Consider the following 27952-nt stretch of genomic DNA (forward strand, 5'->3'; position numbering starts at 1 on the left):
CAGTAGCGGGGCCGCGGGCGGGACGGCTCAGGACGGGGAGGCGGCGAGCGGGCAGGCAGCGCTGTGTCCGGGCTCCGTCCTTGGCGTGTGTGACTGAGGCGGGGCGTGGGGCTGCGAGGGCGAGCGGCACGGAGAGGGGGAGCTGGGCGGCGGGACCCCCGTGAGCGGAGCCTCCCTCGGTGCCGGCAGCGGGCGGTCCTGGGCAGCGACGGCTCCAGGTTGGGGAGCCGGGCGAAGAGGAGGTTCCGTGCCGCCGGCCCCGCGGTCCGGCAGCATGAACATCCTGCTGGAGTTCTTCGTGGTGACTTTCCGAGTGCTGTGGGCGTTCGTGCTGGCCGCGGCCAAGTGGCTGGTGCGGCCCAAAGAGAAAAGTGTGGCGGGGCAGGTGTGCCTAATCACTGGGGCGGGCAGCGGCCTGGGCCGCCTCTTCGCCCTGGAGTTCGCCCGGCGCCGGGCGCTGCTGGTTCTGTGGGACATCAACACGCAAAGCAACGAGGAGACGGCGGGCATGGTGCAGCACATCTACCGGGAGATGGCCGAGGAGGCGGCCGCCGCCGCCCCCAGAGGTAAGCGGCGGGCTCCCCGCGCTGTCCCCGCCGCCCTCGCCGCTCACCTGCCCGGCCCCGGCCCAGGTCTGCGCGCCTGGCGGGTCCAGCCCGGGGCAGCGCTCACCTGCGGCGGGCCCTGAGAGCGGCTCTGGGCTGGAGCCGGCTGGGTGCAGGGGTACCAGACGCCCCGACGGTGCCTTTGCCAGCCAGAGCCGGCCCTGTGCCCGCAGCGGTGAGCGCAGACATGCTTCGCGGGGCCTCGGACTCCAGCAGCGGCCTTAAAACCTGCAGCTTTTCTTAAAGCACGTAGCAGCGGTAGTAAATAGCCGGCACCTGGTGTACTGCAGTGATACTAAAATAAATAGAAGTTTTGGTGGTTTGGAATTGTATTTGCTGTTTCTGCTTGACTACTTGTTTGAATGTCAAAATATGAGCAAGAACTTTATTGCCCCCCACCCCTTCTGTTCTCTTATCTGTGTTCTTTAGTAGCTGGAGATGGAGAGAACGATGTGCTGCCCCATTGCAACTTGCAAGTTTACACGTACACCTGTGATGTGGGCAAAAGAGAGAATGTCTACTTGACAGCTGAGCGGGTCCGCAAGGAGGTTGGCGAGGTGTCTGTCCTGGTTAACAATGCTGGTGTGGTCTCCGGGCACCATCTTCTGGAGTGTCCTGATGAGCTTATTGAGAGGACCATGATGGTTAACTGTCATGCACACTTCTGGGTAACTATAAACTCCTTTCTGCTGCCCTTTTTGGTAATTAATATTAGGAAATGAACTGCTTTTACTGAACTCCTATCTCCATGAGTTTTGCACTTGCTCCTTTTCACTTGTAAGATCACTGCTTTGAGTGTTTCTTAATTTGAACTGACTGTTCTGTTTAACAGGAATGCTGGTATTAAGACTGTTAGCAAATAGTTTTAAATCAACTGTATCCTCCTAGAATCCAGAGTTCTAAGTCTTGTGGCCGTTTCTGTAGCTCTGGATATTAAATCCTTTTTAAGCAATAATCTCTGAATCTGCTTAAAGGTTGTTACTGTTAATGAATGGCTTCTCAGTCTTGCTCACATACTCTTCTGCCAGCACATTAGCAGCTTTAAGATGCTGTTTTAATGATGGTTACAATAGCAAACTTGTGTATTTCTGGAAAAAATCTTTAAAACCCCTGCTGAAAATGTTGTTTGAATTGCCTTGGAGGCAAATTGCTCCTTTTGAAGGCCGAGAGGAAAGGCGAAAAAGATTTCTCAAGACATCAAGCCAAGAACACTTTTTCAGGAATCCTGTGTATTTGTCCTCATAGCTTTCTCTAGGGGCTGCCTGTAGAAGTAAGAAAATCTTAACTATGGTTTCTGGGATGGTATTGTGTCCACAACCAGCAGATCCTAATTAAGGAGAACAAGTATGTGATCTTACTCTTTGTCTATCTAAACCTTGTTTTCCCATGTGGTTTATTTTTAAACCCATGGTGGTGTGGAGTTACATAAATTGGAGTGTTGAAGGAGGGCATGATGCACACTTGGTTTAGCATTAGCTGTCAGACTGAGACCATTGTTAGTATTAAAACTGTTCTTTGATTCCTCAAATAAGGTTATGAAATACACTTGCATAACAATGAAAGGATTAAGCAATCTGAAGTATACTCTGACTTAAACCTTCTTTGACTGATCTTACCTTTTCATAATAAAATTTTGTAAAATGCCTCATCTTCAAAACATAGAAGGCCCTCCCAAGCCAAACTTTTTTAACATGGAAATGAAATGCTGTTTCATAACCCTAAAGGAGCCCCTTCAAATCTGCACTGTGAAATACTTAATGGCAGAGCAGTCTCTTTCCAATGTATTGTAAAGCTTGCAGAGAGTGCTTAAACTTCAGTGCACAGGAGATAGTATGTTTAGAAACTCTTTTAAACTCTGAAAGTATATATTTTAAAGCAGCCTGAGAGGTTAGGAGAATGCTCATGTGACTTCTTATAATTGGGAGTTCTGTGTGTTCCCCTTAATAAAAGTTAAATTGGTGTTCAATCCAATAGAGATGTGTAGTATATTTAATGACTGTTATTGATGTGTCTTAAATGTTGAATTGACAGTTTCCAAGAACTCTAAATTATGACATCACCATGAGTTAAAATATGGGAGGATCCTAAATTCTCCAGCTGTTCTTCCTTCAGGCCTAAGTCATACACTTATTTATAACAGTTTCAGAGACCTTTTTAAAGCACTCTGTGTGTTCCCTTACAGTAATAGAAAACTAAACTTAGAGTCTAGTATTGCTGTGATTGGGTTTCCATAACAGTTCCATTCATCTCAAAATGTTAGTGTGAAGTGACTTTAAAATTAAAAAAAAAAAAAAACAAACAAACAAAAACTTCAAGAAGGTATAGCTGTGTCTGGACTGCGGAACTTGAGATCTTGGCTTTAGTTTTAAAGGAGTAGTCAACACCCTTTAGATTTAATTGAGGATCTGTTCATATGTAAACTTCCTGTAGATTCTGTGTCCTGCTTTGCTTTTATTTTTTGCTGTTGGCAAAGCTCTTTGCCTTGTATTCCCCTTCATGATCCCAGAAGAGGTTGGCTTGACCAATAGTGGGTGGACTTCTGTTGAAAGTAATACTACTTAATTCATAAGATATCATCTGAATCAGCTGATTTGAAGCCAACTTTTTTGATGCAAGTCAATGCTGACTTAAATAGAACAATGTGTCTAGATGTGTGAAGTCTTATACAGCTAGCCTTTTCCATGTCAGCTAAACTGGTGGTCCAAAAGCAAAGCTAATACTCTGGAGCATTATGTAGGCTTTTAAGTATTCTTGGAGGGCATTTAGGCCAAAAAGCTGTAAATGGATTTTGTGAAGACATGGATCTTGCATGTAATATTGCTTCAGTAGTTAAGTGTCTGTACTTTCTGGGGTTTTGGTGTGTTGGTTTGGTTTTTTTTAATGTGGTTCAGGGGAAATTCTTTTTCATCCCTTGATCATTAATCAAGTCTCAATGTGTTTCTATATAAAAACTGAAAATAGGGCTCTAGTACTGTCCCTTGAAACATTTGACATCAGATTAATTGCCTGTTCTCCACGCAAAATGCAGCTGATCTGATCTTGCTTTTATGTTAGCAGCTACTATCAGAAGGCTGCCCAACTTCTGCAGTAGGCAGTGACATGAAAATCTGTCACAGTTTTGCTGTTGTGACTCCAACTGGGCTGTGTACCATATCACAAACTGGCAGTCAAGAGCCTTAGCAGCATGCCACAGCCTAAACAGATGCTTTCCATTTTGCTGACATGCATGATTTGTGTAATCCTTCCTATGAGTGTTCTATATAAACATGTCACCACTGCATCATGTAGCAATTTCCACAGTGTAAAATCCACTGCAGTATTAAAAACCTGTTATTTCATGCTGTGATAACTGGAATGCTTCTGATATTGAAAACATAGGGACAAAATCCATTCCCAGTTTGAAATAAGCCAGCTCTGGTTTACTGTAATTTGCAGATGCATAAAATTGTAGCAGGAATGTAACACTATCTTTCCTGCCAGTCTGTTGCAAGAATAATAACTTATTTGGCTGCACTTGTCAGTTATTAGAACTGAATTTCTACAGACTAGGAAATTTTCTTCCTGTGATGTGTCAGGATTCAAATTAAAAAATGTTAAGTCACAATATAACTTAAAGCTGCTGCTGAATCAGATTTTAGCAAACATAGGAATAGGATTATTGTTGTTTTACAATAAAGCTTAAGTATCAAAATACTGTGTTTAGGTGATGGCACTGTATTGAATAAAACTACAAACTCTTAATTTTGGCACAGTTTGAGAGTCTTGTACCTACTCTAACACTTTTTCTGGAAGAACAATCTATTGCTGCATAAGTAGATATTAATATTAGACATTGCTATAATACCTGGGCAATCCTTCTAGTTTTGGTCACTGGGGAAGACGGCAGGGCAATGAGCAGGTTCTGAAATTCTGTGACATGCAGGTCCTTCTGTACAACAAGTCTTCAGTATTCAGGTCTGAGAGATCAGTGATCTGTGCTTCCCTATCCTGTGGATACTCCGAATATTTCAGCTTAAAGCTTTCCTCCTAGAGTTCTCTTCAACTTACCATAAGGGGGAAGCAAAAGCATTCTGCTCCAGCTCTGTCATATTAAAAAAAAAAAAAAAAATCCATATATAGAGAGACTAGGACCCAGAGTTTAAAGACTTGTGTACTGCTTTCTTAGCTGGAATAGTTTTGTTCATTTATTTACAGCTGCTTGATTTTTTTGAAGGTATGCTGGCATCTCTGTAGGAGTTGAAGTAATTTTTTAGATTGCCCAGCATTGGTACAGGGGGAGATAAATACTGATTAGAGAGAGAAACAGTACTCAGGTATTTAGGGCATTCATGAAAACCTCTAAAATTTAAATATACCTTGGGAAGATGGTTAATACAGAGTTACTGAATCAAATACCCATTGATGCAGCTGCTGTATTTATCAGTCTCCTTAGACTGACAGGATTGCTCATTGCTGATTATTCTTATTTGTAATGTATCAGTGTTTGTATTGTTGTTTTCTCTTCAAGCTCCCTGGTGTTAAATAAAGATCACTTATACCTATAGTTTTAGTTCAAATACAGAAGTATTACACATTGTGTACACAAAGAATCTTCTACAGAAGAAAAAGCAGCTTATGTTATTTGAAGCTATACCCTGCTAAGTCCTGTGTCCTGTTGGCATAGTAGTTTAATTTGTGTTATCAAATTGAGGATTCTAGCAGCTATGATCAAGTATAGAGACAATATTCCCCTGACAGGCCACTCAGCTATATTTAGTATTTTGGATGAGTGGAGTTAGCTTTAATTGGTTTTTTTCCATTTTTTTTAAATTTCATGATGGTGTACCCCAAGATGCACAAGTCCACTTAAAAAGTTTAATCTACATGTTCTTGATGGTTTTTTTTTTTTGAAAAGTGAGTTGGATTAAGTTCAAGCGAATCATTTGTATGTGATCCAAAAAGTATCATCAAAACTACCTCTTCCTTTGCACAATTATTCCAACTACATGCCACCAGTAAATTACCCTGGACGGCACATGTGTTTCATATACTGTGGTAGCATGCTGAGTAGTGAGTATGAAGGAAAAAGCAATCATACTCTTAGCTGTGGAAATAGTCATATTAGTCATACTTAAAACCTATAAGTGCTTTGGTATGGTTCTGCTGTTCATATGTTTTTGAGTTCATTTCTCAAAAAAATAGAGGGAATCTATCAAATGAGAATATACTATCTTCCAGATGCTGGCCCTAGAAAACTGCACTTTTGCATTTTATAAAGCAGTGTACTTAACACGGGTTTTGGAAAATAAAGGGGTGGATGTATATTTCTGGAGTTAAAGGAGGCACAAGACTACTGGTTCAGAGCTTTCCTCATGAATTTACTTTATGATCTATGAGGACTAGCAACGTGTCAAGCACTGTTGTCAGTGACCAGCATGCAGTCTAATTTTGTAGCCTGTATCTTGCAATTTGTATATATATGTAGCTTAGCTTTGTAATCATGTTTTAGTTATAGTGATCACTTCAAAAACTTCCATGTTTTTTCTTGGTTATTTTTAAAGTTTTCTCTTCCTTTTTTAATGGGGGCAACAACCCAAACCCTTTAATTAGATACCTGTATGTCTGAGCTTTGACCATAACACCAATCTTATTCCAGTTTCAGAATAGTAATGGAAGAGGATAAAAATGAATCTTTAGGCAATGTACTCATCTGAAGAGTCAATGTGCATAATTGAGCATGTAGGGATGGGGTGGTAGTTAGGTCTTAGTCTTATGCAAAACGCCTCTTCATTTGCCTTGTGTAGGAATCGTGAGTTTGAGCATCTATAATTGGGATTCCACAGTGCTGCCCACCAAACTGTAGTTGTTCCACATGTTTCTCAGCTCTAGTCCCTAAGGGCTATTAAGTCTGTTCTGTCCTGGTTCTTCATTGTCTACTGTATCTTGATGATAAATAAGTAGTTACATGTCAAGGAGCGTGAGCAGAATAAATTACAGTACTCTTGGTTAGTTAGCAACGCTCAGGGCTGTGTGAAAATCATATTGAAGATTCTCTGAATGTGTTACAACACTAGCCTTCTTACATATACTTTCTGTGCTAGAGCATCTTCCTTGTGTGATGGAGAATGCTGACTTCTTTTCTTCAAATGACAGCTGAATTTGTGCATTTCCCTTTCCTCTCACTGATGATGTGAAGTATTTGATTTTCATCCCAGTCAGGTAGCAACTCTAAAATGACCTTCTGGAATGTTTTCCTTAAACTGGTTCAGTTACACCTGAGCTTTTGCGACGACTTCTCTCAGATGTACTTTGGGATTTAATTTGCTGCACCATTTGAAAGGTGCATGGATCTTAGTTTCAGCAGAAAATAGAGATTCTCAGATTGTGACCCATGGATTGTTTGTTGCCTGTAGATTGGTGTCCAAGATAGTAGCATGAGGTGTGATCAGACAGTTACTTCCATGCGCTAACCTATATTAAGCTTGAAGAATTTAGGTGAAAAGAGTAATATGTTCCATGGAAATGAATTCTGAAAGTTCAGATAAGGAAAGGGGAAGTTGTCCTGAGGAGACCGTGCCAAGACTTCTCAGACTACTTGAAACATATCTGACGTATTAGTTATTAAGTTGCTTGCAATTCTACATCCATCTAAAATGAAGCTGGAGTTGCAATATAGCTTGCGGAGGTAAGGCACTTGGGATAATGTCACTTTAGCCTCCTGTGACTTTTTCTGAGGGTTGGAGACTTGTCAGCAAACTGTGTGAATGTTTCCAGGATTGCTAATCTTTGAAGGCATGGCCCTGCATGAGTGATCAGTGTGATGGTTATATTCCTCCTTCTTACGGAATGCAGTAGATCAGCTGGATAAGCAAAAGCCTCTGACCTGGCTTTGGTCTGCAATTATGCAGTTACTTGTGAAGGATTTGAGGAGACAGGAAAACCTTGAATGTGATGATAGTCTTTGCCAGTGTGGTGCTTAACCTTGCTACAAGTGGAGAGAGCAGCTCTTCAATATTTCAGTGAAGTACTCATCTAAAAGCCTATGTGTATGCCTTTCTTGTCCTGTTAGGAGGGCAGTGGAGTTTAAAGTTCCAGATTCTTCCATCTACAGGTAACATCCACCTTTACTTTATGAAAAGCAGCTAAGTTAATGTTGTGTTATTATGTTATTAACTTTCTGTAATAACCAAGTGACCATAGCAGGATTCTAGAAGACAGCTGTGTTCATGTGCTCAGTGGTGGAGAAAAGCAACCCTAATTATGATGCAGCCAAGTGTCCTGCTAACCCCATGTTTGCATCACTGCCTAAGACCTGTCTTAACTGATCTGTGTGGGTAAGCAATCCTTTTTCATAGCTCTCAGTGTCATCAATTACTCTGACTAGACAGGCTGAGGAAAGATGAATGTTATGTTTTCTAGCACCATCCCTGCCATTTTAACACTGCACTTCTTAAATCTTTTCTACTTTTATCCTTATCGGCTGTGAACTATTATTCTCTCCCAATGTTTCTCATGCTTTGATTTCACTTCTGGGGGTTTTTTGAGGGGAAGAAAGGTTTTTGTTATGTATCTCTAGTACTAAATCTTTCCACAGTTTTCTGTATGTAAAAGCCAGTGCATCACTCACTTGATAAGCCTTGCTCCCTTTGACCTTTGAGTTTTCTGGCTATTGACACTGATGGTAAAACTGAGTTACTGATACCCGTCTGTCTTTTGTGAAAAATGGCAGATATCTTTCTGCAAAGGCAAACTGAAGCTGATTTACACATGGTGCTGTATGCTTTTACCTGTGGTCTTAGACTTCATGTGTTAAAAATTGCAGTCTTTCAAAATGCAGTTACAATATAGGTGAGTAGGTGTAGACTTTGAGATCCGTAGAATGTTGGGGGTTGGAGGGTTTAGTTTGAAAGAAGATATGTCACAAATGGGGGAGAGATTTACATCTGTGCTTACACTTCTGAATGAACACTCTGTTTTTGTAAATAATTACATTAGTATAATGATTTATATGTCAGTCAAATTAACACTTGACATGAGTGAGATATCACAACTGTGATGGGAGGGCATGGTAGGCCAAGGAATGCTGGAACAGCTGTGGAGCTGAGGTGGCTTACTTGGTGTGAGCCTTTTGAAATTCAAGTTTGTTTGGCTGTTGAATTCTGCACCTAAATGTGCCCTGATGCTGGTTGCTTCTGCCATCTGTTTGAACTTGTGTGACAGCTTCTTGAGCACTCCCCTTTTCAGCATTATTTTGAAAAAGCTCGTGAGTGCTTGTTTAAAAGTAAGTTGTCCAAAATTTCTGTTGATTTAGGACAAAACTACAAGGAAGCTTAGTGGTGGCAGTCTGTCTTGTGGGACTATCCCTTGAATCTGCATCTTACCTAGCACTAGGTTTTATATTCAGCCAACATTTGGGTGAGCTAGTTCAGCTCACTAACTTTTCTGCAGGGCAGGGAGGAAAGCTGCTAATTTTCTTGTTCAAGTTGAATCATTTTTCTATTTGGAGACTAGAATCACCTCATCAGCATTTCAGACTTGGAGTGGCCAGTGTGGGGGGGAAAAGGTGAGGAGGAATAGGATAAAATCACATAGCTGAACAGGGCCTTTGTGACTATCCTAGTGAAACCTCATTCTTGGACCTTTTTTTTTTTTTTTTTTTTTGAGTAAGATTTACATCCTCTAAATAATTAAGTAGTCATAAATGATTCCAAACTGTAGCAAATCCTCCACTGGCATAAGTCTGAACCTAACAACATGACTTCAAAAGAGATGGCAGTATTTTAATTACAACTTTTAAAAACCCTTAGATAAAGGCAAGCTAGTTTACTGTATACGTCAGATAATGTTGTGTTAACAGCTTTAGCTTATTTACCTTGAAACAATACTATGATTGCTGTTGTGTATCATCAAGAGCAATGATCTCTGTGCCTACTGCACTGTTTGACTTCTCTGGAAATCAGTTGTACTAATACAGAATGTGGAAAAAACAGGCTGGAGCCATGTTTCAGCTTGTGGGAAATAAGCATAGTTTCCACAGACAGGCAAAGGAAGTATTTCTCTCTTTGAAAATTCAGCCCCTAAGAAAGTGAGTCGTTTGCTGATGTTTAAAATGCCTGTGCAAGCAGAATCTTTGAAAATTGTATTAGTTGGTGGTTTAATCACTGTATGAACTGGAGTCTTTTGATCATTTTATTCTTTGTTGGCTCATGAAGCAAAAGTTTACCTGCTAAGACTATTTATGTTCTGCACACCCTTTTGTGGAAGGATGGGGAGAAGTATGAAACAGAAACACCTGGGTTTTTAAAAACCCAAAAACTTCATGCATTTTAAAAATGTTGCTTCTTGTTCAGTGAGTTATTTCACAGGAAGTCATAGTCTTTTAGGGTCTTATTATTTCCTAAAGAAATACTGAAGCTAAATCTCTGTTCAGCTATATCATCTTCCCTAGTTTTCTGTTTCCACTAAGGAAGACTGCTATGTGGAAAGGGAAACTTTCCTTCTAGTCTTGTTCCTCTTGTGAGATACTTGGTTGTAGCACAATAACTTTCCTTATTATGAAGCAATTGATTTAAAACAATGACTTGGGGACTGAGTTGGGCAGGATGAGTAAAGTGACTCAGCTTTCATCTGCCTGCAAGTACTCTAGCAATTGCATTGTTATGAAGGTACTGGCCTTAAGGTATCTATAAAATGAGACAGTCCTTTTCTGCTTAGCCACTTTTTAAAAAGCTTGCTACATAAATCATGAATGATGACTTCATATTTTCCTTAAGTAGTTCTGACAGTACTGTTCTCTAGTAATGTTTTGGAAACCTGTAGACTAAAATACCAAATTTTACTAAATATTCCGGAAGATGACTAAGCTTATGGCAAGCTGGAGAAAAATACATATTTAAAAGTTGGATTGTGTTTTTGTTCACTGAACAAAATATTCTGAGCTCTTATCTAATTGTTTTTTCTAAAATTAATTTGTTATGTGGATTTTTCACAGACTCATAGGAGCATGTTTTCATTTTTGTCAAGATTATCAAATAGCTGGCAATAAATAACTGCTCTCCAAATGGTTGGACATTTGCTGCAAACTTGTGCTAATGAAGGTGAGGGACTAATGTGTTTGTTACACTAATGTCAACATAGCTCTGAAACACTACAAATCCTTTGACACAGCCATTTGTCAGTATATAAACAAAGTAGAATTTCTAGTCGCTTGACTTAAGCAGGGGTTAAATCACCTTTTCTGGAAGGGAGTAGGCAAGTGTTAACTTCCTGTGTCACTTGAGTAGAAAATTCTAAAGTAATTTCAAATTTGACATTTGAATAAACCTATTTTTAGGTCATCTTTACTGATCTGCCTGTGGAAGAATACAAGGTTGGTGGTGCTGCCTTCTTCGACTGTAATTTAAATTCCTGAATTTGCAGCAGTGTATCTATGCTGTCACAGCCACATTGGAGCTCTGTGTTAGTCTTGGCTCTACAGAAAGCTCAAATAGATTTGGTAGATTTGAGCAGAAGGATTTACTTTCTTTAAGCTGTATCTTAGTTTTCAGTGGCTGCCAACTGTGTAATACTTCATTTAAATGAATTGTAATTGTGGTTTGATGGCTGTGATAGTCTCAGAGTAGAATGAGATTAATACTTATGGAGAAGAAATATCAGCTTGTCTAATAAAACGCCTTTGAGCAGGAGGGAAGAGATCAGCTTTTGAAAGTTAATACTTTGAAACATTCAGTTCTCATGCTTAGATGTGCCCTAAATTTGTGCTGTCTGAAAAAGTCTGCAGGTACACTTTTGTTCCACTTCGTTCCACTCTAGACTTGCTTGTTTTTCAGTGTAAGGCAGACTAAATACATAGCTGGGCCTCCAGCAGCCCTCTTACCACGTCATCTTACCTCTGCTGTTCAGTCTCATCTTTTACATTAGTTTGGCATTTCAAGCTCACAACAAACATCATTGGCAATTTATGTTTTGCACTTTTACACAGCTTAAGCAGAGATACTTTTTCCCTGTTCATTGCTAGCTGTCAAGAATCTAATGTGTGATTGCTCTGACCAAGCTTTAAAACCATTAAAATTCAAAGGGGGGAAAAAATGTTTGTGAGGGCTCAGAATGTCCTAAAGAAGCTGGCATGGTAGTGTAGTTACTGGAGGGCTTCTAATAGCCAGGGGGACATAATTAGTTTTTGAAAACAGTATGGTATGTGTATGTGCTGAACTTGGCTGAAAATATGTTAATTCCACAAGAAATTCATCTGGGGGCTCTACACTGCTTCATTGGGCCCTCCCTCCAGCTGGAAGGACTTGAGACCAAAGGAGAAGGAGAAATGGAAGTAGAACAGACACTGTTTCAGAGCAGGATAATTTATTGCAGGCAAGAGCTCCTGTCAGAGAGATACAGGAGAGATGTAGCAGAGGAATTGGTGTCCTTTCCAGTTAGTTAAGTTTTTGTCAATAAACTTGCAGTTAACATAGTGGTGAAGAGTGCAAGGTCTCTGCTGGCTTATGAACCCCTTCCTCTGTGAGAAGAAGGGGGAATGGGCTGTTGAGCAGGGAATTGGTGTAGTGAAGTGAAGAATCACAGAATGACTGAGGTGGGAAGGTCATCTGAAGGTCATCAGGTCCACCTCCCCTGCTCAAGCTGGGCCACCTAGAGCCAGTTGACCAGGCTTGTGTCCAAACAGCTTTTTAATACCTCCAAGGATGAAGATTTTCACCACCTCTCTGGGCAACCTCTGAGAATGTACTTCATTTTCCACAGACATATGAAATCAAACATTTGCAAACTCTGGAGGGAAGAAGTCCAAATATATAGTCAGTGATTGAAGCAGTTATGTATACTGCTGCATATATAGGAAGCACTTACACATCAGCAAAGGAGTATCTGCAAGTACAGGTGACAGTGGACAAGTTGGTGTGCATTTATGGTATTCTGTGTATACAAGCACGTCCTTTAAAGGCAGCTAGATGTTTCCACAGAAATGACTGGTTGCATATAGACATTAAAAAGATTGGACACTTTTTAAAATTATTTCCATCCTCAGGTGTCACGCCTGTCCTGTAAAACCATGGCAACCTAAAATCTCTTAGGAAGAAAAATTTCGAAGTTCTCAGGGGCAGAAAGGTGGAGACTGCATACCAATAACATAAAGGCTCTAAATTCCATTTGCTAATATAATGATAACAAGGGTAGTTCAGCTTGAATACCTGAAATTCTTCATGCCCAGAAACTATATGAAGTAGTGACTCTTAAACAGAAGTTAAATGTTCTTAAGGAGAAATCAGGGCTACCTTTGCCTGTGTTCTATGTACCTAAACCCCTGCCCTAGGTTATGCTGCACACAAAATCTAGAGTGATGCAGTGGTGGGGGATGCAGAAAAGCTTTACGGAAGAGACCTTGAAGTCTGATTAGCAGTGGAGCAATATAAAACTTACAGTGATACCTTTTCCACCTTGATGCTCAAGAGGAAAGTTTCTGAAGTCAGAATTGCATTATTTAGGTAGTGTTCTTGAGTACTTAACCTACACTTTAGATGTACTACACAAAGCTGTTTTCTACCCCAGTTTGGGGTAAGATCACAGGAAATTAAACCCTTAGAAGAATGGCGGGGGAGACAATGTGGCAATGTGATAAGGCAACAGTAATAAAAGCTTCTGTTGCAATGTCCTTCCGTAAGCATTTTTCATATCCCTCTCTCTGTAGACACAACCTTTTTCAGCTAAGCCTTATTAACAAACTATACAAAAGGCAATTTAGTCAGGCAGTGTTCAGTGCCCTAGGCATAGCATAATTAGTTCTAGTAGTAAAGAGTGGAAATCAATGATTAATGTTTGAGAGATAACTAGTGGTATTAGTTTCCTGTGTGCTTTTTTTTTTTTGTTTAATAGCATTACTTATCTTATCTTTGCTGTCTACCCATTGTAAACAGCTTTGTGGCACTATTTAATTCAGTTTCAGCTTTGTCTGATAAACTTAACATGAGTTAACTCATGTAAAAGAGGAACCACTATGATACCTGAACTCTTCATAGGAAAGAGTGGTGACTATTGGCTTTGAAAACTGGAGAAATTCTGGAACTGAACCCTAAACAATACAAATACTAAACAATGTAGTAATGTAAATATGGGCTGTAGCATACTTGTTCTTTAGCAAATGGTGTGACAGATGCTTATTGCTACTAACAAACCCACTCACAGCCTTCCATAAATAAGATTCAACCTTATTTTGTACAACTTTGGTGCTTCTTGGGTGTTTTAATATGTCTGTTGAGGAGCAGGGGATTTTATGTTTGTAGATTGGTCATGAGGGTAGAGAAAATTGCTTCCATAAATTAATAATAAATTATAAACCAAGTGATTCAAGTAATAGCTTATGTTTTTACTTATTTAAGACTTCATGTACTTCAATGCAGTATTTCATGCAGAGCTGGGATAGAAGAAAAGTATACTTATTTCTTGGTAAATTAAATACAGTTTTAAATTAACTGATGTTTCTTTTCATTTGTGATTTACTTTTTTAGGGTATTTATTTTATTACCTTCACTTCTTAAACTGAGCAGATTTATCTGTAGTTTCACTCTGTCTGCTAATGTAGGCTATCCAAGGTATTGGGGAGTGTATGTGTGGGTTTGCTTCTGTGTTACTCATCATCATTACAGACTTTTGTTTAAGTCTGTTTTGTTCTTTCATGAACTCCTGGTTGCAAGGCAATCTTAGCATTATTGCTGTGCATGTATGTTAAGCATTAACTGCTGGTGCAGTTCAGTATTAAAGGAATCCCTGTGGCCCCAAAACAGTGGGTTTTTATGTGAAGGACAGATAAACCTTTAGCGAGAACTTGAAGGTTGTGTTGCCTGCCAGGAGATAAATAACAAAGGGACTTCTTTTGAGATGAAATATTGGAAGGTCTAGCATTTTTTGTTCTGAATGCAGGGCTTGTGCAAGGCACACTTGAGGATAGTCCTTGAATAGTTTCTGGTTTTGCTTTCAACATAGCCACCTATGGAAGCTTGGCTTGAAGATGTCATGTTTATCTCCTGATCCTTTTTGATTCAAAAGGATATGGGTAGTCCTATCAAAAAATTCAGAGAAATGTGACTTTATTTTTTAATTCATTACTCTAGGAAGACTGTGTAATTCTGACCTATATTTCATTATCATTTCTTGAGAATAGAAACCAAAGATCAAAAATAGTTCTAATTTCCACAGCTATTCAAATATTTACTTAGACAGTGGCTAATTATCCAGAAGGGGCCCAGCAGTTCTTGAAAACAGTCAGTAGAGACATCTGAGGTCCTTTAAAGTACAGCTTTGGTCCCTTGTGTTAGCAAGGTCATCAGTAGTTGTAGACTTCTGTCTGCCTGCTGTATTCAGCCTGTTACTGTCAGAGCCACATCCTTTGTATTGTGTGGTCTCTCTAGTCTTCAGCTCCGTACTCAGTATTTTCCTGTAGTCTTACTGCAGTTACTAATCTCACCTTAAGCTAACATTTCAGAGATGCTTGTAGAGGGGAATTCAGGAAGGATGTGGGGACTACGTGGGGAAAGTAATTGAGATGATAGTGCAAATGACAAGTAATTACTCTCATTTCTCTTTGAAACCAAATAAAAAAGCTAGAAGGAAAATAAATGGTTAAATGCAGGCTTGCAACTTCATCCTTTGGTGCGTGAGAAGGCATTTTGGATATTATAATGCCTACTTTGGATAAATCTTCCTATGAGAGGGTTCTAGGGTATATTTTCAAGGCCTCTCCTAAAACCATTTGGCAATGACTTCCCCTGTAATCCTCTAAGTGAGGTTTTAACCTGTGTTTATAAACTCCATGTAAAGTGGCTGTTGTCTGAAATAAGCTGGGCTATATGATTGTAGCCAAAAATAACTTCAGTATGTTTACTGATAAGCTTGCCATTGAGGTTTTCTGCCTTTCAGGCACCTTCCTTTCCTTTTTAACATATATAACGTTGCCTTAGTGCAATACCACATAGTTTGGACAAACCTACTATAGGTAAGACTGCCACAGCCTGTGCGCAGAAGAGTTAGAGGTGCTCCTTTATCAGACCCTTATGCATTTCTTCTCAGATACTGGAATGGAACAAGAAATTGGGGCACATGGAAATCTCTGTTTGGTTCTGTGGTGGAGTGGGTGGCCACATGCTGTCCTGCACAGGAGTAAGAGAACTTGCAGTGTGTTGTGCTGTAGGCTGTGAAGAAGAATGGGAAGAAAAGAAGGCTGAATGTGCATGCTAAGGGAGAGAGAGAAAACATGTTTTTTTAGATAAAAAACTTTTCTTGTCACTCTTAGTTAAACTAACTAGTTAATGTGTGGCAGCAGGCTGTTATGGTCTCTGGTACCTTAGTTCCCAGAGGTGTCTGGATGTGAGTCCTTGACTAACCACACCAGTTTTGCTTCTTGGATCTGCCTGAATAGTTTTTAACATGAAGATGAAACAATACATTTACCCAAATGTTGCACTCATTTGTGCTGTCAGGCAGCTGCTCTGGCAGTCAGGAATAGCTGTGGCTTGGCAGAAAATGTTTTCTCTGTTATATCAGTACACCACTGTTATGTATAACTAGTGATGTAAAAACTCGCCTCTTTTGATAAGCCTCAAAAAAAAAAAAATAACCATGCTCCTTACCTGAAGGAGCTGTATAGGAAAGGAGCTTTGGCATGTACTTTGGCATAAAGGTACCTTATAGTAATACAGCTTGTTTATGCCATTAAAATAGTTTAAAAGGCTGTTGACAGAAGGCAGAAAGTATGAAGGAATTTTTTTGTATTAAAAAAGAGAAACTTGAAGGATCTTATGTGTTTACCTGTTTATTTCTTTCTTTGCTATAAAGGCAACTCTCTAAACATAAGGTAGCACATACTTTTCTACTTTGGTGTGCTTTCTGCATTCAATATCCATTGTCTTGAGCTGCATACAGCTAACATTGTTTTCTGTGGATGCTTGCTTTCTTCTTTAAGAATAATTAATCTGAAATTTAATTTAAAAAATCACTTTCCCAAACACAGTATTTCTTCATATTCTCATTTGCTGTATTTAGACTAATTTGTCTTGACATTGCAGCTGTGCTGCTCTTTGTGTTGCACAATCTTTTGAGTTTTGTTTCATTAAGAATGGAACTAAAGAATTTGGGGAAGGGGAGGGAAGAAGTGCTAGACTGTTAGAAGTTAATTTGCCGTAAACCAAAATGTTGAGAACAGATTACGAAAGCTATGAAGTGACATGTAAATGCTTGTTCAGTTTCACACTTAGTGAGAAATAAGTCATTTAAGCTGGGTGCACATGAGATAGAAGTTTGGTTACAGCTGCTGGGAATAGTTTGGTCTTACTAATATATTCAAAATCATAGAGGAAAATGCTCAGAAGATTGGGAATTGATCTCTACATTCCAAAAAACTTAAAGGCTGAACTAGCTTGAAAAACTAGCTCTACTCTGTTCACAACAGCTTCATATGCTCTGTCTATCCTACCTAGATTCTGTCTGTCTGAAGTATACTGCAGGTTAGAAAATTCGTGTTTTCACTATGCTTTTGGGGTTTGCTTTTTGCTGTTGGGTTTTTTTTCCTAAATAATAATTTTAAAAAAGAGCTAATTATGAGTTAAGAAGATGCTTAACTTGTATTTCCTGATGTTGAACACTGCGTAATTTCCCTGACTGTTCACCCTCATACATCACAACACAATTCCTTTCACCCTCTATATTCTACTTACTGGTTTCTCCTCACTGTTGAAAACTGTGGTATGTTTGTCATGAATAAATGACCCAGCTCTGACTTTAAATACTTCTGTGTTTTGGTTAAATGTCTTCCTCTGCAGCTGTGAGAGTAAAACTGAAGTTTCAAGGATCAAACCAGAAGGCAGATAGTTTGATTAAACCACTTGACTTGATTTGAATTATTTTGAAGACCTGGTTCGTGACCTCTAATGCCGTGGACAAAACCCATCTTTTGCTTGGTGTCTTCTAATACTTTTTTTTATGGAGGATTAGCATGTCCGTGCATCACCTCAGAAGACTAATGTGGGCTGTGTACCTGTTCAGACAAACTCCAGATGGGAAGGCCACCCAGGAGGCATCTTGCTCCAAACCAGTCAAACTCTTAACTAGTTTGTCAGCAGCACAACAAGCACACAGAAGACTTCAGGTCTGGTAGGCAGATGTAGTTAAAGCTGAAAGAAACTAGAAGCAAGAAACTAGGTTGATCTGGTTTATGTAATGGGTAGAAAAACTGGGAACCAGAGTATGGAGGAAGCTGCTTTGATCAAGGAGGTGTGCAGTGCCAGAAACCCAGTAAGAACACTGATTTATTTGGGGATTGCTTATACCACGAAAGAATAACTTCACTTCGGGATTGTTTTTCCCAGTGAGAGGCGGCTGGGAGGAGCAGTGGGCAAGCCTTTACTCTGAGCCTGGAAATGCATCCCCCGGTAGGGTGTGTCTGCCTCTGACAGTGCTTGTTTTCAAGTGCTGACTCCCAGCTGCTGCAGATGGCTGGAGGATGGCAGCAATCGAGATGACTTTCTCTGACATCCATTTAGTGGAGATGCTGATAGTTGACTACTAAGTTTTCTACGTATGGTAGTTATGCTATCTTTGTAGACTGCCTCAGCTTCAGGTTTTAGGTGGATTTTCAGGATAATGTGCCATGACAAAGTATAGGGGCTTGCTCTGAACAGGCTGTCTCAGAGCACTGAGGTCTCATGCAGAGATTTCCATGAATTTCTAATTGTCTTTAAAGCAGAGGAGCTGTGGTTTTTTTCCAGTGTAGCCGTAAATGGCTTTTAAGAGATGACTTACATGAAGTGACTGTAGTTCTGCTGCTGGGAGTTGTTCAAGTCTGCAGTTGAGATGCTGAAGACATCACCCAAAAGTGTCCGCAGCAAGTTGTATTTGTCATATGCCATTTTCATCTGGTTGAAAATGGGTTACTTGAGCCACAAGCTCTGAAAATTCAGTTTCTATAATATTTATGCTTTGAAACAGTATAGCATAGTTGAGTGGGCTTTCTGAAATTTACTAGTCTGGTTATGTTGCATATTTATATATATATATGACTCTAACAATTCTCTTCCTCAGCCAAGCTAAACATAGGCACTTATGGACACAGTTATAGTTCACCATATTAACAACAACAACAAAATAAAAAGAGGAAAAAAAGCAGTGCCATATTAAAGATAATAGCTTGGTGCTCTTGCTCATTCATCTCTTGGAAGACAATACTGATTCATGTCTTGAAAGTGGTAGGAAAAAAATCTGTTACTACTTCTTTCCCTTCTTTTTCTCCCACAAGACAAACTCCAAGGCCCCTTTTCTGTAGTTGTTGTGGTTTGCAGCCAGAGCTCCAGTCTGCATTATCAAGCTTTCTGGCAATGTGATGTGGACAGATAGCTGAGACGTAAGTGGAAACTGCTGATGGAGCTGACAAATGTTGGGGAGTGGAGTAAATTGTTTAGCAGGACTGAGCTGGGAGCACGGATGTCTTACAGGGATAGCACAGAGGATCGGGGTTAGCGTGCACACCATTGGTGTTGCCGTGTGCAAGGCAGGCTGCAAATAAAGAACACTCTGTAAAACTTCAGTGCTGTCCAAGCGAAGCCTCTTTTTCGGATGGCGCTGCCTGATGATGGCTGGGCTTTGTTGCCATGCAACATGGGAACAGAGGCTGAAACTGTGTGCCTGGCACAGATTAGTTTAACAGCAAACTGAATTCTTGTCCGAGGCTCTGTGTTAGAGTGTCCTGGTTTGAGATTGAGATCCCTGCCATAAGGAAAGAAACAAATGCAAGGCAGCTTGCTCTCAGATTATTTTTTATAATTAGCTTTGTTATGTAGTTATGACAGAATCTAGGAGCTGTATGAATCAACAGTAGAAAAGGCAAGGAGTCAGGAGGTCTGTTAATCTTCTATCATCTGCCAGCTGTCCAGTGAAAACACTTTTTGTGTGGTGTTAGGAGGTCTGGATTAGTCATTTAACACCTGCAGGCAAAAATGTTGTACAAGAACATGTGAAAATCATTAGAGCAAAACTGTCCTGACGTCTGTGATTGGAAAATGCAGACAGCGTAAGAATGGAATTAGATGGATTCAGCTGTAGTTTGCACGTCTTTTTAAGAATGCAGCTGACATGACTTAGACCAACAATTAAGCAAGTAGGAAATACTTTGGGGGCATTTGCATGCTCTGAGTTTGGATACAAATTACATGGGAAGAGTTGGTTTTTGGGAGGGTAAAGCATTCATGGTACTGACTGAGTTCAAATAGATTAGTAGCTCTGTCACTAATAGATTAACATATTAACTAGGCATGTTTGTGATTAAAAAGCATTGTCTGAAGTTCTTGGGCAATTTAAAAGTGATCTCATATAGTACACTGACACTCTAAAAGCTGAAGTACATCATAACTACACATACCATTTTGCTATTTTATCGATTTTTTGTAGTGTATTAACTAGGTGCTCTGGTTAATACTTATTTAAAATAAGGAAGTGTTGAGTCAGCTTCCAAAGAGAGATATGACAAAGATAGGTATTCTGATAGGGGTGATCTTCCAGCAAGTACCTTCAATATATTGCTACAAATTTAATTTTTAAAAGGTGTTGACTCTGACTCAGGTATTTAAATGGAAACAAACTTTGTTATAATCAAAACAAAAATTGGAGGTTAAAGTTTCATCTTGAGACTTGCTTTGGGTTTATTTTGTTTTATTTTTAAATTCTTAAGGAAGTAACAGAAATGTGTATCTTGTCTTTTTAGCTGTAGCAATGCCATGGATACTAATGAAGATGAAAAGTAATTTAAACTAGCACATGTTGACTCTATTGTAGGTAAAAAGTAACATCAGCAAAAACTCTGCCTCTAGTATTTCTTTTAATATAAAATGCCTAAGGTGATAAGTTATACAGATAAAACTTGCCATATCTAACTTAAAAAACACTGTCAATAATTAGAACTGATGATTGGTACTGGTCTCAACAGAGATGTGCTGGATGGTGTAATTAAACACTTTGCATTTCTTTTTCTGTCTTTAAAAAAATGACTTCCATTTTAAGGTCAAATTATCTCCTTCTGATAACTAGTCTCTTGTGGAAAAATAAACACGTCTGAGCTTAATTGATCCTTTAAACTTGGGATTTCTGGATACACAATCTTTGCTGCCATGCTGTCTGAATTCAAAAACAAGCTGTAGATTTTCTGTAAGCATTTTTGACAAACTCAAGTTCAAAACCTATACAATGATTGTATTTCTATATTCTTGATAATAAACTGAGAGATTCTGAGAACTCATTGCTAATGTAACTTGTTTATGAAGTGGTTTTTTATGTAGTTTACGTGTGCTTTGTTTTTTGGTTTTATTTTTGGTTTGTTTTCTTTGTTTTTTTTTTTTACTTTGTAGACCACTAAAGCATTCCTTCCCAAGATGCTGGAAATGAACCACGGACACATCGTGACAGTTGCAAGTTCCTTGGGGTTATTCAGTACTGCTGGAGTGGAGGTTTGTTAGACTATAATGAACAAAAAATTTGGCACTTTTTGCCAAAGACAAGTTTTTTCATATTATCAGCTAGAGGAAATAAGGTCAAATCTTCAAAGATATTTGGAGATTATGGTGCTGAGTACCATATCAGCGCATGGCTCCCTATGAGTGGGAGCCACAGGACTTGGGCAGGCATTGTATTCATTTACTTGGATGGTGGAGTTGGCACTTAGAGCAAAAGCCTAGGATGGCTGGGGGTTTCAGAATGCCGGGTGATCTTTGAGTTACCTGATAAATTTAGGAACTTGAAAGGTGCCATTCAACCTACTCCTGCCAAGATCTTCAGTGCAAAGCTTGAAGCCAAAGGCAAGGGCTTTCAAAAGTAATGCTTCTTGTTTCTGTGAGGAAATGACTGCAAACCTTCTAGAATATATGGCTCACCTGCTTCACTAGCAGCTGTTGGAGAACTCCAGTTCGTGAGACTTGTCTGGTGCATAAAAATAGGTTAGGATTAGCGCTTGTCCTGTTTTTTGAGTCATTAATACAAATGCAAGTGTGAACAAAAAGCATTCAGTTAGTGAAAATTAATTAATGTGTCTAATATAATAATGGTCATATTACCCCATAAACAGACTTCTTTGCATATAAGTAAGGCTCAGTCCAGGACCTTAAACTGCAGTGTTTCATAACCTGAATGAAGATGGTGTAACTTAGGGCTTTTTAGAGTGTTTACTGTCTTGAGAAAGCTACAAGGAATTTCCTAGACTGGGTGTGACCACCAACAGAGGTGGACACATCCGACTGAAAACACACTAAATTCAGCAACAGTAAAAAATTATTGCATAGACAACAGTAGCATTTGAATTATTTGTGTATCTCATAGAAATACTTAAATCTTGATTGTGTCTTCTGTTGAAACTAACCTTAAAAATAACACTTTTAAGATTTTTACACCTATGCCCTGCCAACTCTTTAAACTTTTTCAAATCTGACCCAAGGTATTATTAGGTATCTCAGTCCTTTGTTGCACCATTTATTATTAAGCAAACTGGTAATTGGAGTAACTTGTCATGTGAGCCTGCCTGATTCAAAGACTTGAATCCAAGGTAATATCCTCCTACATTCAGCTTTCCTGCTTTCATGATTCTGTGCTAATTACCTCAAAAGTAAAGTGATAAATGAGTTGATGTGATGCTCTATTCAGTGGGTGTCTTTTGTTGTTGCTTTGAAAATCTGTGCAGAATCACCTCAGGTATGCTGGCTTTGAACATCATTCATATCTGTCCTTTTTAAGTTCTTTTTTTTTTTTTTTTTTTTTTTACCCCTGCTTCGTTCATTGCCAACACAGGATTATTGTGCCAGCAAATTTGGAGCTGTAGGTTTCCATGAGTCTTTGAGCCATGAATTGAAGGCTGCTGAAAAGGACGGAATCAAAACTACTTTAGTCTGCCCTTATCTTGTAGATACGGGAATGTTTAGAGGATGCAGGATCAGGTGAGTAGAATTCTCCTTCTGCTCTGTGCTGGTAGTGTCATAAAAGTATTTAGAGGTAACTCAACTGTTACCATAAAAATATTTAAATAAATATTATCTCCTTTAGTATATGTAAGTGTTAGACTCAAAAAGAGACTTTCTGAATTCACTGTCTTCTGTCCTTTTGTACAGAGGCAATGCAAGTTTTGAGCTATAGTCTTTGTAACTTAACAATGAATATAAAAAAGTTCCGAAGAAATTGAGTTAACTGTTCACTGGGGTCTGTGGTCTTTTATGTATCGTATTAATCCGTCTTAATCAAATGTTCCAGAAAAGAAATTGAGCCTTTTCTTCCACCCTTGAAACCTGAGTACTGTGTGAAGCAGGCTATGAGAGCCATCCTTACAGACCAGCCAATGATCTGCACACCTCGCCTCATGTATATGGTCACCTTGATGAAAAGGTAAGAATTGAATTTCCAGTTCTTTGGCAATGCAATCCACAAAATACATGAGCGTGCCCAGTTTCTGGATACAAACACCCTCCCACCCACACAGGCCATAGGTGCCATGTTGTTAGAATTCATAAGTCTCTCTTGGCTTGCATGCTTGTAGGTTGCTTGCTTGAGAAGCTTCATTTATCTGAGATCCTGTGTATCTATGCATCTTTGTTTTAACCTTCTTGTATCTTCCGTCCTCCTTAGATTCCTATTTTCTTTTCAACAGACTCTTAATTCCATTGTTTGAGTTCCTCTTTAGGAATGGCACATGAGGCAGCTACCAGCAGAGGAACCTCTAGCTGCTTGTCTCTAGAACCAGTGTGTGAGAAGGTCCTGCCTGCAGATTCTTCAGAACTTGCACAGATGTGGTAGATAAACTGAAAATTGGTACTTCCAGAACCAATTTTCAGAGTCTAAGTTTGGTGGAAGGGCTATTTAAAGGAATTACTTCTTTCATTCTGAAGCACTGCAATTTTAGGATGAAAACTGTTTTAATCTGTAATCAGGTTGACATTTCAATGATGCAGGATAATACAGGAGCTGCTTCAATTCCTGTGATACAACATCACTTGAATTCTAGTTTATGGAGAACAGCTTCACAGGCCTCTGTGTTTTGTTTTAAATCTGTAGCGTGTAGGGGGAACCTATAAAATATAGCATTGTATTATTTTGTTTCTGCAAGGGATGGTTGAAACTGACCACCCTGGTGATTTTTATTCTGCTTATGAGGTGGTTGTTCTCCTCTGTCTCAAGTGTCTCTTGGTGGACAGGCTCACCAAAAAATAGTGAGCTGTGAGCTGCTCACATCTTTCCTGGAAGAGATGTATGTGTCTATTCTGACACCAAATGAAGGCCACTGTCAGTATCTTTAAGAACTAACTCCTTCACCCAGAAGCTCAGAGGGTGCTTCAGTGCTTCCTGCACAAGCAGTGCCTGATGCAGCAACAGCCACATCAAAAGCCCTTCGGGTTTCCTTGGTTCAACACTTCAGCTTCCAACAGGGAGATCAAAGCTTCTGCATAATCCATGCCCCAGGCAGCAGCCTTTAGATCAAAGGCCCTCCAGTCACTGCACAAGCAGTGCTGCTGGCACTGAGGACACCTGTACCAGTGACTATGTCTTGGTGCTTCAGTGGGCATTACTCCTAATGGCTGGAGTTGCACTGCTTGCCACTGAATAAGTGCCTGTTGCTATTTCCAGGGGCTGAAGAATCCCATTTTAGTCCTTCACTGGAGCCCCTGAGTATTACACTTGAAATAAAAACAGTATTTTGTTCATGTGAGAAGGAGGGGAGGATCTGTAGCCAGGTATCCATCACATAATCACCTCCTGGAATTTTATCTGGAGGGGGGGGAATTGCTCTCTTTACTTTGGACCTTTCTTTTTGAGGATGGATGATTGAGTTTAGAATATAAATCAAGGTTGTTAGACATCTGGTGATCAAAGAATGGCATTAACTAACACTAATCCCACATTAAAGAATATCTTAAATGTCTGATGACCTCTGCTGATGTGGCTTTTAGCAGATGCTTTGCTTTTACCAGGCTTTCTGTGATGCCCTTGCCTCCCCCCATCCCCCCTGCTCCACTTCTTTAAAACAAGCTATCACGCTGCTTGTGAAGAAACAGAAAATCTGGTCTAAGATGGACACGTGAATAAGCAGCTTCTTTCTCCTTTCTGCTTGCCTGTATGGTTGGGACTCTAGAATTTCAATTCACTCTGAAAGTATCCCTATGAAATAAAAATCCCTTAAGTCTTTTAAGAAGACTCTCCAATAGGTACTATATTGCTTTTAAGGAGATCAAGTACATAGTGCATGTAAGTACATGTACTTAAGAGTAAACAGAGTTTTTGTTTTATTCTGTCTTCTAACAAATCTCTAACTTCTTTTTCCCAGTATTCTCCCATTTGAAGCAGTTGTATGCATGTACCGATTTTTGGGAGCAGACAAGTGTATGTATCCTTTCATCGCTCAACGGAAACAGGCTACAAACAACAATGAAGCAAAAAATGGAATTTAACCGTTTGGGATGGACTAACATTTATAGGTGAATGCAATAATGCTACATGACTGAATTGCAAAGTGCACTTGCATCTAACAGATGCAAATGTCAACATCTTACTGTGGCATTCTCTTGGGTCCTAAACCTGTGTATTGAACTCTAAAAATCAATGGATTTTTATATACTGTAAATAAAACTGACTAGAGTACTTGGGAAATGTGATAGGTAACTCAAAAGAATTTACAATGTAGCTGCCACCATTGTCCTTTAGAATATCACTGTATGTACAGAAAACTAGTCATACTACTTGTTGTAGGGATGCACTGTGTGATATCTCTTCCTTAGTCTGCCAAGGCTTCTAAGAGCTGTCTCTGACCAGAAGATGCAATGTTTCAGAAATGGTTTGACTTTCCTTATGTTATTTAGGAAGGGAGGGAAATCTTGCAATTTAAGCTACTACTCATGATTTTATAGCAAATTCAAGGACAGTTTCTGAATGCATCTCTTCATTCGTTCACCCAAGTTCTCTAAAGGACACATGGCCAAATTGTGGTGTAATTCTCTTTTGTTGCAACTATGTGTGTTCTATTTAAACAAAGATGAAAAGAAATTTGTAAATCTCTGCCGATTCAAAGGCAAATGAATGTCTTACATACTCTCAGAGCAAACTTGTACTGGGCATCTGTTTTTTTAGGAATGCAGTCAGTGATTTAATCTGACTTTTTTTCAAGTTGACTTAATTTGAAATATGCTCTGTTCCATTTCCCTCGATATGTCAGAGTCCGATTTACTATTATGGACTACAGTTTATTTTCTTCCTCCTCATTCTTACTTCTGACAGAGTCCTCCCACCCCGTAAGGAAGCTGTTGTCTTAAATTCTCTAACTGGACTTGTGCCTAAAAGACAAAGCAACTCAGCTGAGATACAAACCGTTTATGTAAGTGCTGGTCATATGCCAATTATTAGCAAAGGCAAAAATAGAATAATGCCTGATGCAACTCTACATTCAGAATATGAAAGGGTGTAAAGATTTTTTTTGAGTTGTACTCACATTGTAGAATGGCAAATGACATTTTTACAGTATTTTTTGTAAAGCAAACAATTTTGTGCCTTGAATTTGGTAATCTGTATTAGTGAAGCATTGTAAAAGTGAAATTCTACCTCTGTATCTTAATGTATACCATCCACTTGTAAACTACTATCAGAAAAATTGTGATTACTTTTTTAGAATGTCTTGTTAAATAGTGACCAATGCCTGTGGTTATTAAAGTGAGCCACCTTTTCCTTAAAACAGTGACTGGAATGTTTCCTTTAAAGACTGAACTAACACGAATTACTTGTGCCTGTTCCACAGCTCTTTGGTGTCAACACAGATCAAATATTTATGGCTCAACTCCTGTATCCACTTTGTCAGTTACATGCCTTACAGTGTAATCTCCGAAGACTATCAGTAGGTACTGTGAAATTGGGCTTTAGGAGCTGACAGTTTTGTCTATCTTCTAACCTCACTGATGAAGTAGCTGGTCAAAGAGGTTATGAAGAATATTAATTTTGGTGTTATATAGAGCTGCATTCAGGTTTATGAAAAAATGTGGTGCCGGTGCAGTTTTAGTGAGTTAAAAAGTAAATGTAGTTTCAGTACAGCTGTAGTTATTACTGCATATATATAACACACATATAAAATAAAACATTTGTATCTGTGTCAAGAACAGTGTTGTTAACTAACTCTGTTTAGAAATTAATTGAAAGTAGAAGAAAATGTTTACATTAACCCTTACTCCAAATTCCATGCTCTTTTGAAAAAGTCATTAGAAGATTTCCCCAGGGCCAAATTACCTCCCATGTTCTTACAGCAAAGTCACTAAGAGCATGTACAACAAATTTAATTCTATTGCATAGCATCACTGTATTGCACATTTGTTTTCCTAAGATGTCTCAATCTTTGCTCCTGTGTCAGACTAAGAAGCAGCTTTTAAAGTTTGATACTTGACACTTACTAGCCTGACAGAAAAGAAAAAATTAAAAGCCAGCCAATAATACCAAGGTGTTCTATAAAGCAAAAGCATCCTGCCAATTTACAATGGCTACAGGCTTACTTAAAAAGCAAGTTTCAAGGCTTGCAGAGTTCTACTTTAATTACTGAATGTGTGGTCATCCTGATTTCTCTAAATTTACTACCTTTTCTCTCAGTTCTTCAGCGGTGTGACTGGGGAGTGGCTTGTGGCTGGTGCACTCAGTGAGCATGTTTCTAAAACCCATTCCCTTAACTTTTCATCTTCTATTCAAAAGTCACAGGTACACATAGAGAAAGGGAATACCAGATACCTTGTAGATATAATGAGACTTGCTTAAGTGCTTGGGGGGGAGGATCTTTGAGGCTGTATACTGCTTGTCTTACATAGTAGGAAACTGAGCCTAAATTCAATCCAAGCCTCCAGAAGAATTCAGTTTGTTAGTTTTTGTGATACACATGAGCTATTTTGGAAACAATCCTGAAACTCCTGTCACCTCTAGTCACACATTAAAAAAAAAAAAAAAAAAATCATATAAAGAAGTCAATCACCTCTCCAAGGTTTTCTGTTGACTGGGTGACTTTCCAGTTGCATGGGTGATTCCTATGAAGCAGGAAGAGAAGATCTGTGACTGAGGATGGAGTGGGAGCTGGGGTATCCCTTGTTTATATTGCCCTAAACTGTTGCAAATATTATGTGATGCTGAGAGTTTCCTTTAACACTACAATCAGAAACTATGAGAATTGTGTCTCTTCAGGGCTGTGACTGATGAAGTGTATTTTTTCATGTAAAGCCAGCCTAGTTTAAATAGCTCAGGTAGGAGTTTTAAATTAATACTTTAGACTAGTAGCTTAATGTAGGAACATTTTCCTTCATTCTGTAGGACAATGCCATGAAAGTTCACTG

At 39.2% G+C, this 27952-nt stretch overlaps 1 protein-coding gene across 2 annotated transcripts; it reads left to right on the forward strand.

Annotated features, from left to right (window-relative positions):
• RDH10 (retinol dehydrogenase 10) lies at nucleotides 1-26325 on the forward strand. 2 transcript variants are annotated; one of them, XM_032127547.1, is made up of 6 exons: nucleotides 1-566; nucleotides 1035-1273; nucleotides 20978-21076; nucleotides 22407-22552; nucleotides 22863-22994; nucleotides 24928-26325. In XM_032127547.1, exons 1-6 carry the CDS (start codon nucleotides 275-277, stop codon nucleotides 25049-25051), a joined length of 1032 nt encoding a protein of 343 aa, XP_031983438.1. In that variant the 5' UTR covers nucleotides 1-274; the 3' UTR covers nucleotides 25052-26325. The 2 variants fall into 2 exon arrangements, with proteins under 2 accessions (XP_031983438.1, XP_031983448.1); XM_032127557.1 differs by having other exon boundaries at nucleotides 15-566; nucleotides 1038-1273.
• The last annotated feature ends 1627 nt before the right edge of the window (nucleotides 26326-27952 follow it).

This window comes from Corvus moneduloides, chromosome 1 (genome assembly GCF_009650955.1).
Source record: "Corvus moneduloides isolate bCorMon1 chromosome 1, bCorMon1.pri, whole genome shotgun sequence".
In the NCBI taxonomy this organism is placed as follows: Eukaryota; Metazoa; Chordata; class Aves; order Passeriformes; family Corvidae; genus Corvus; species Corvus moneduloides.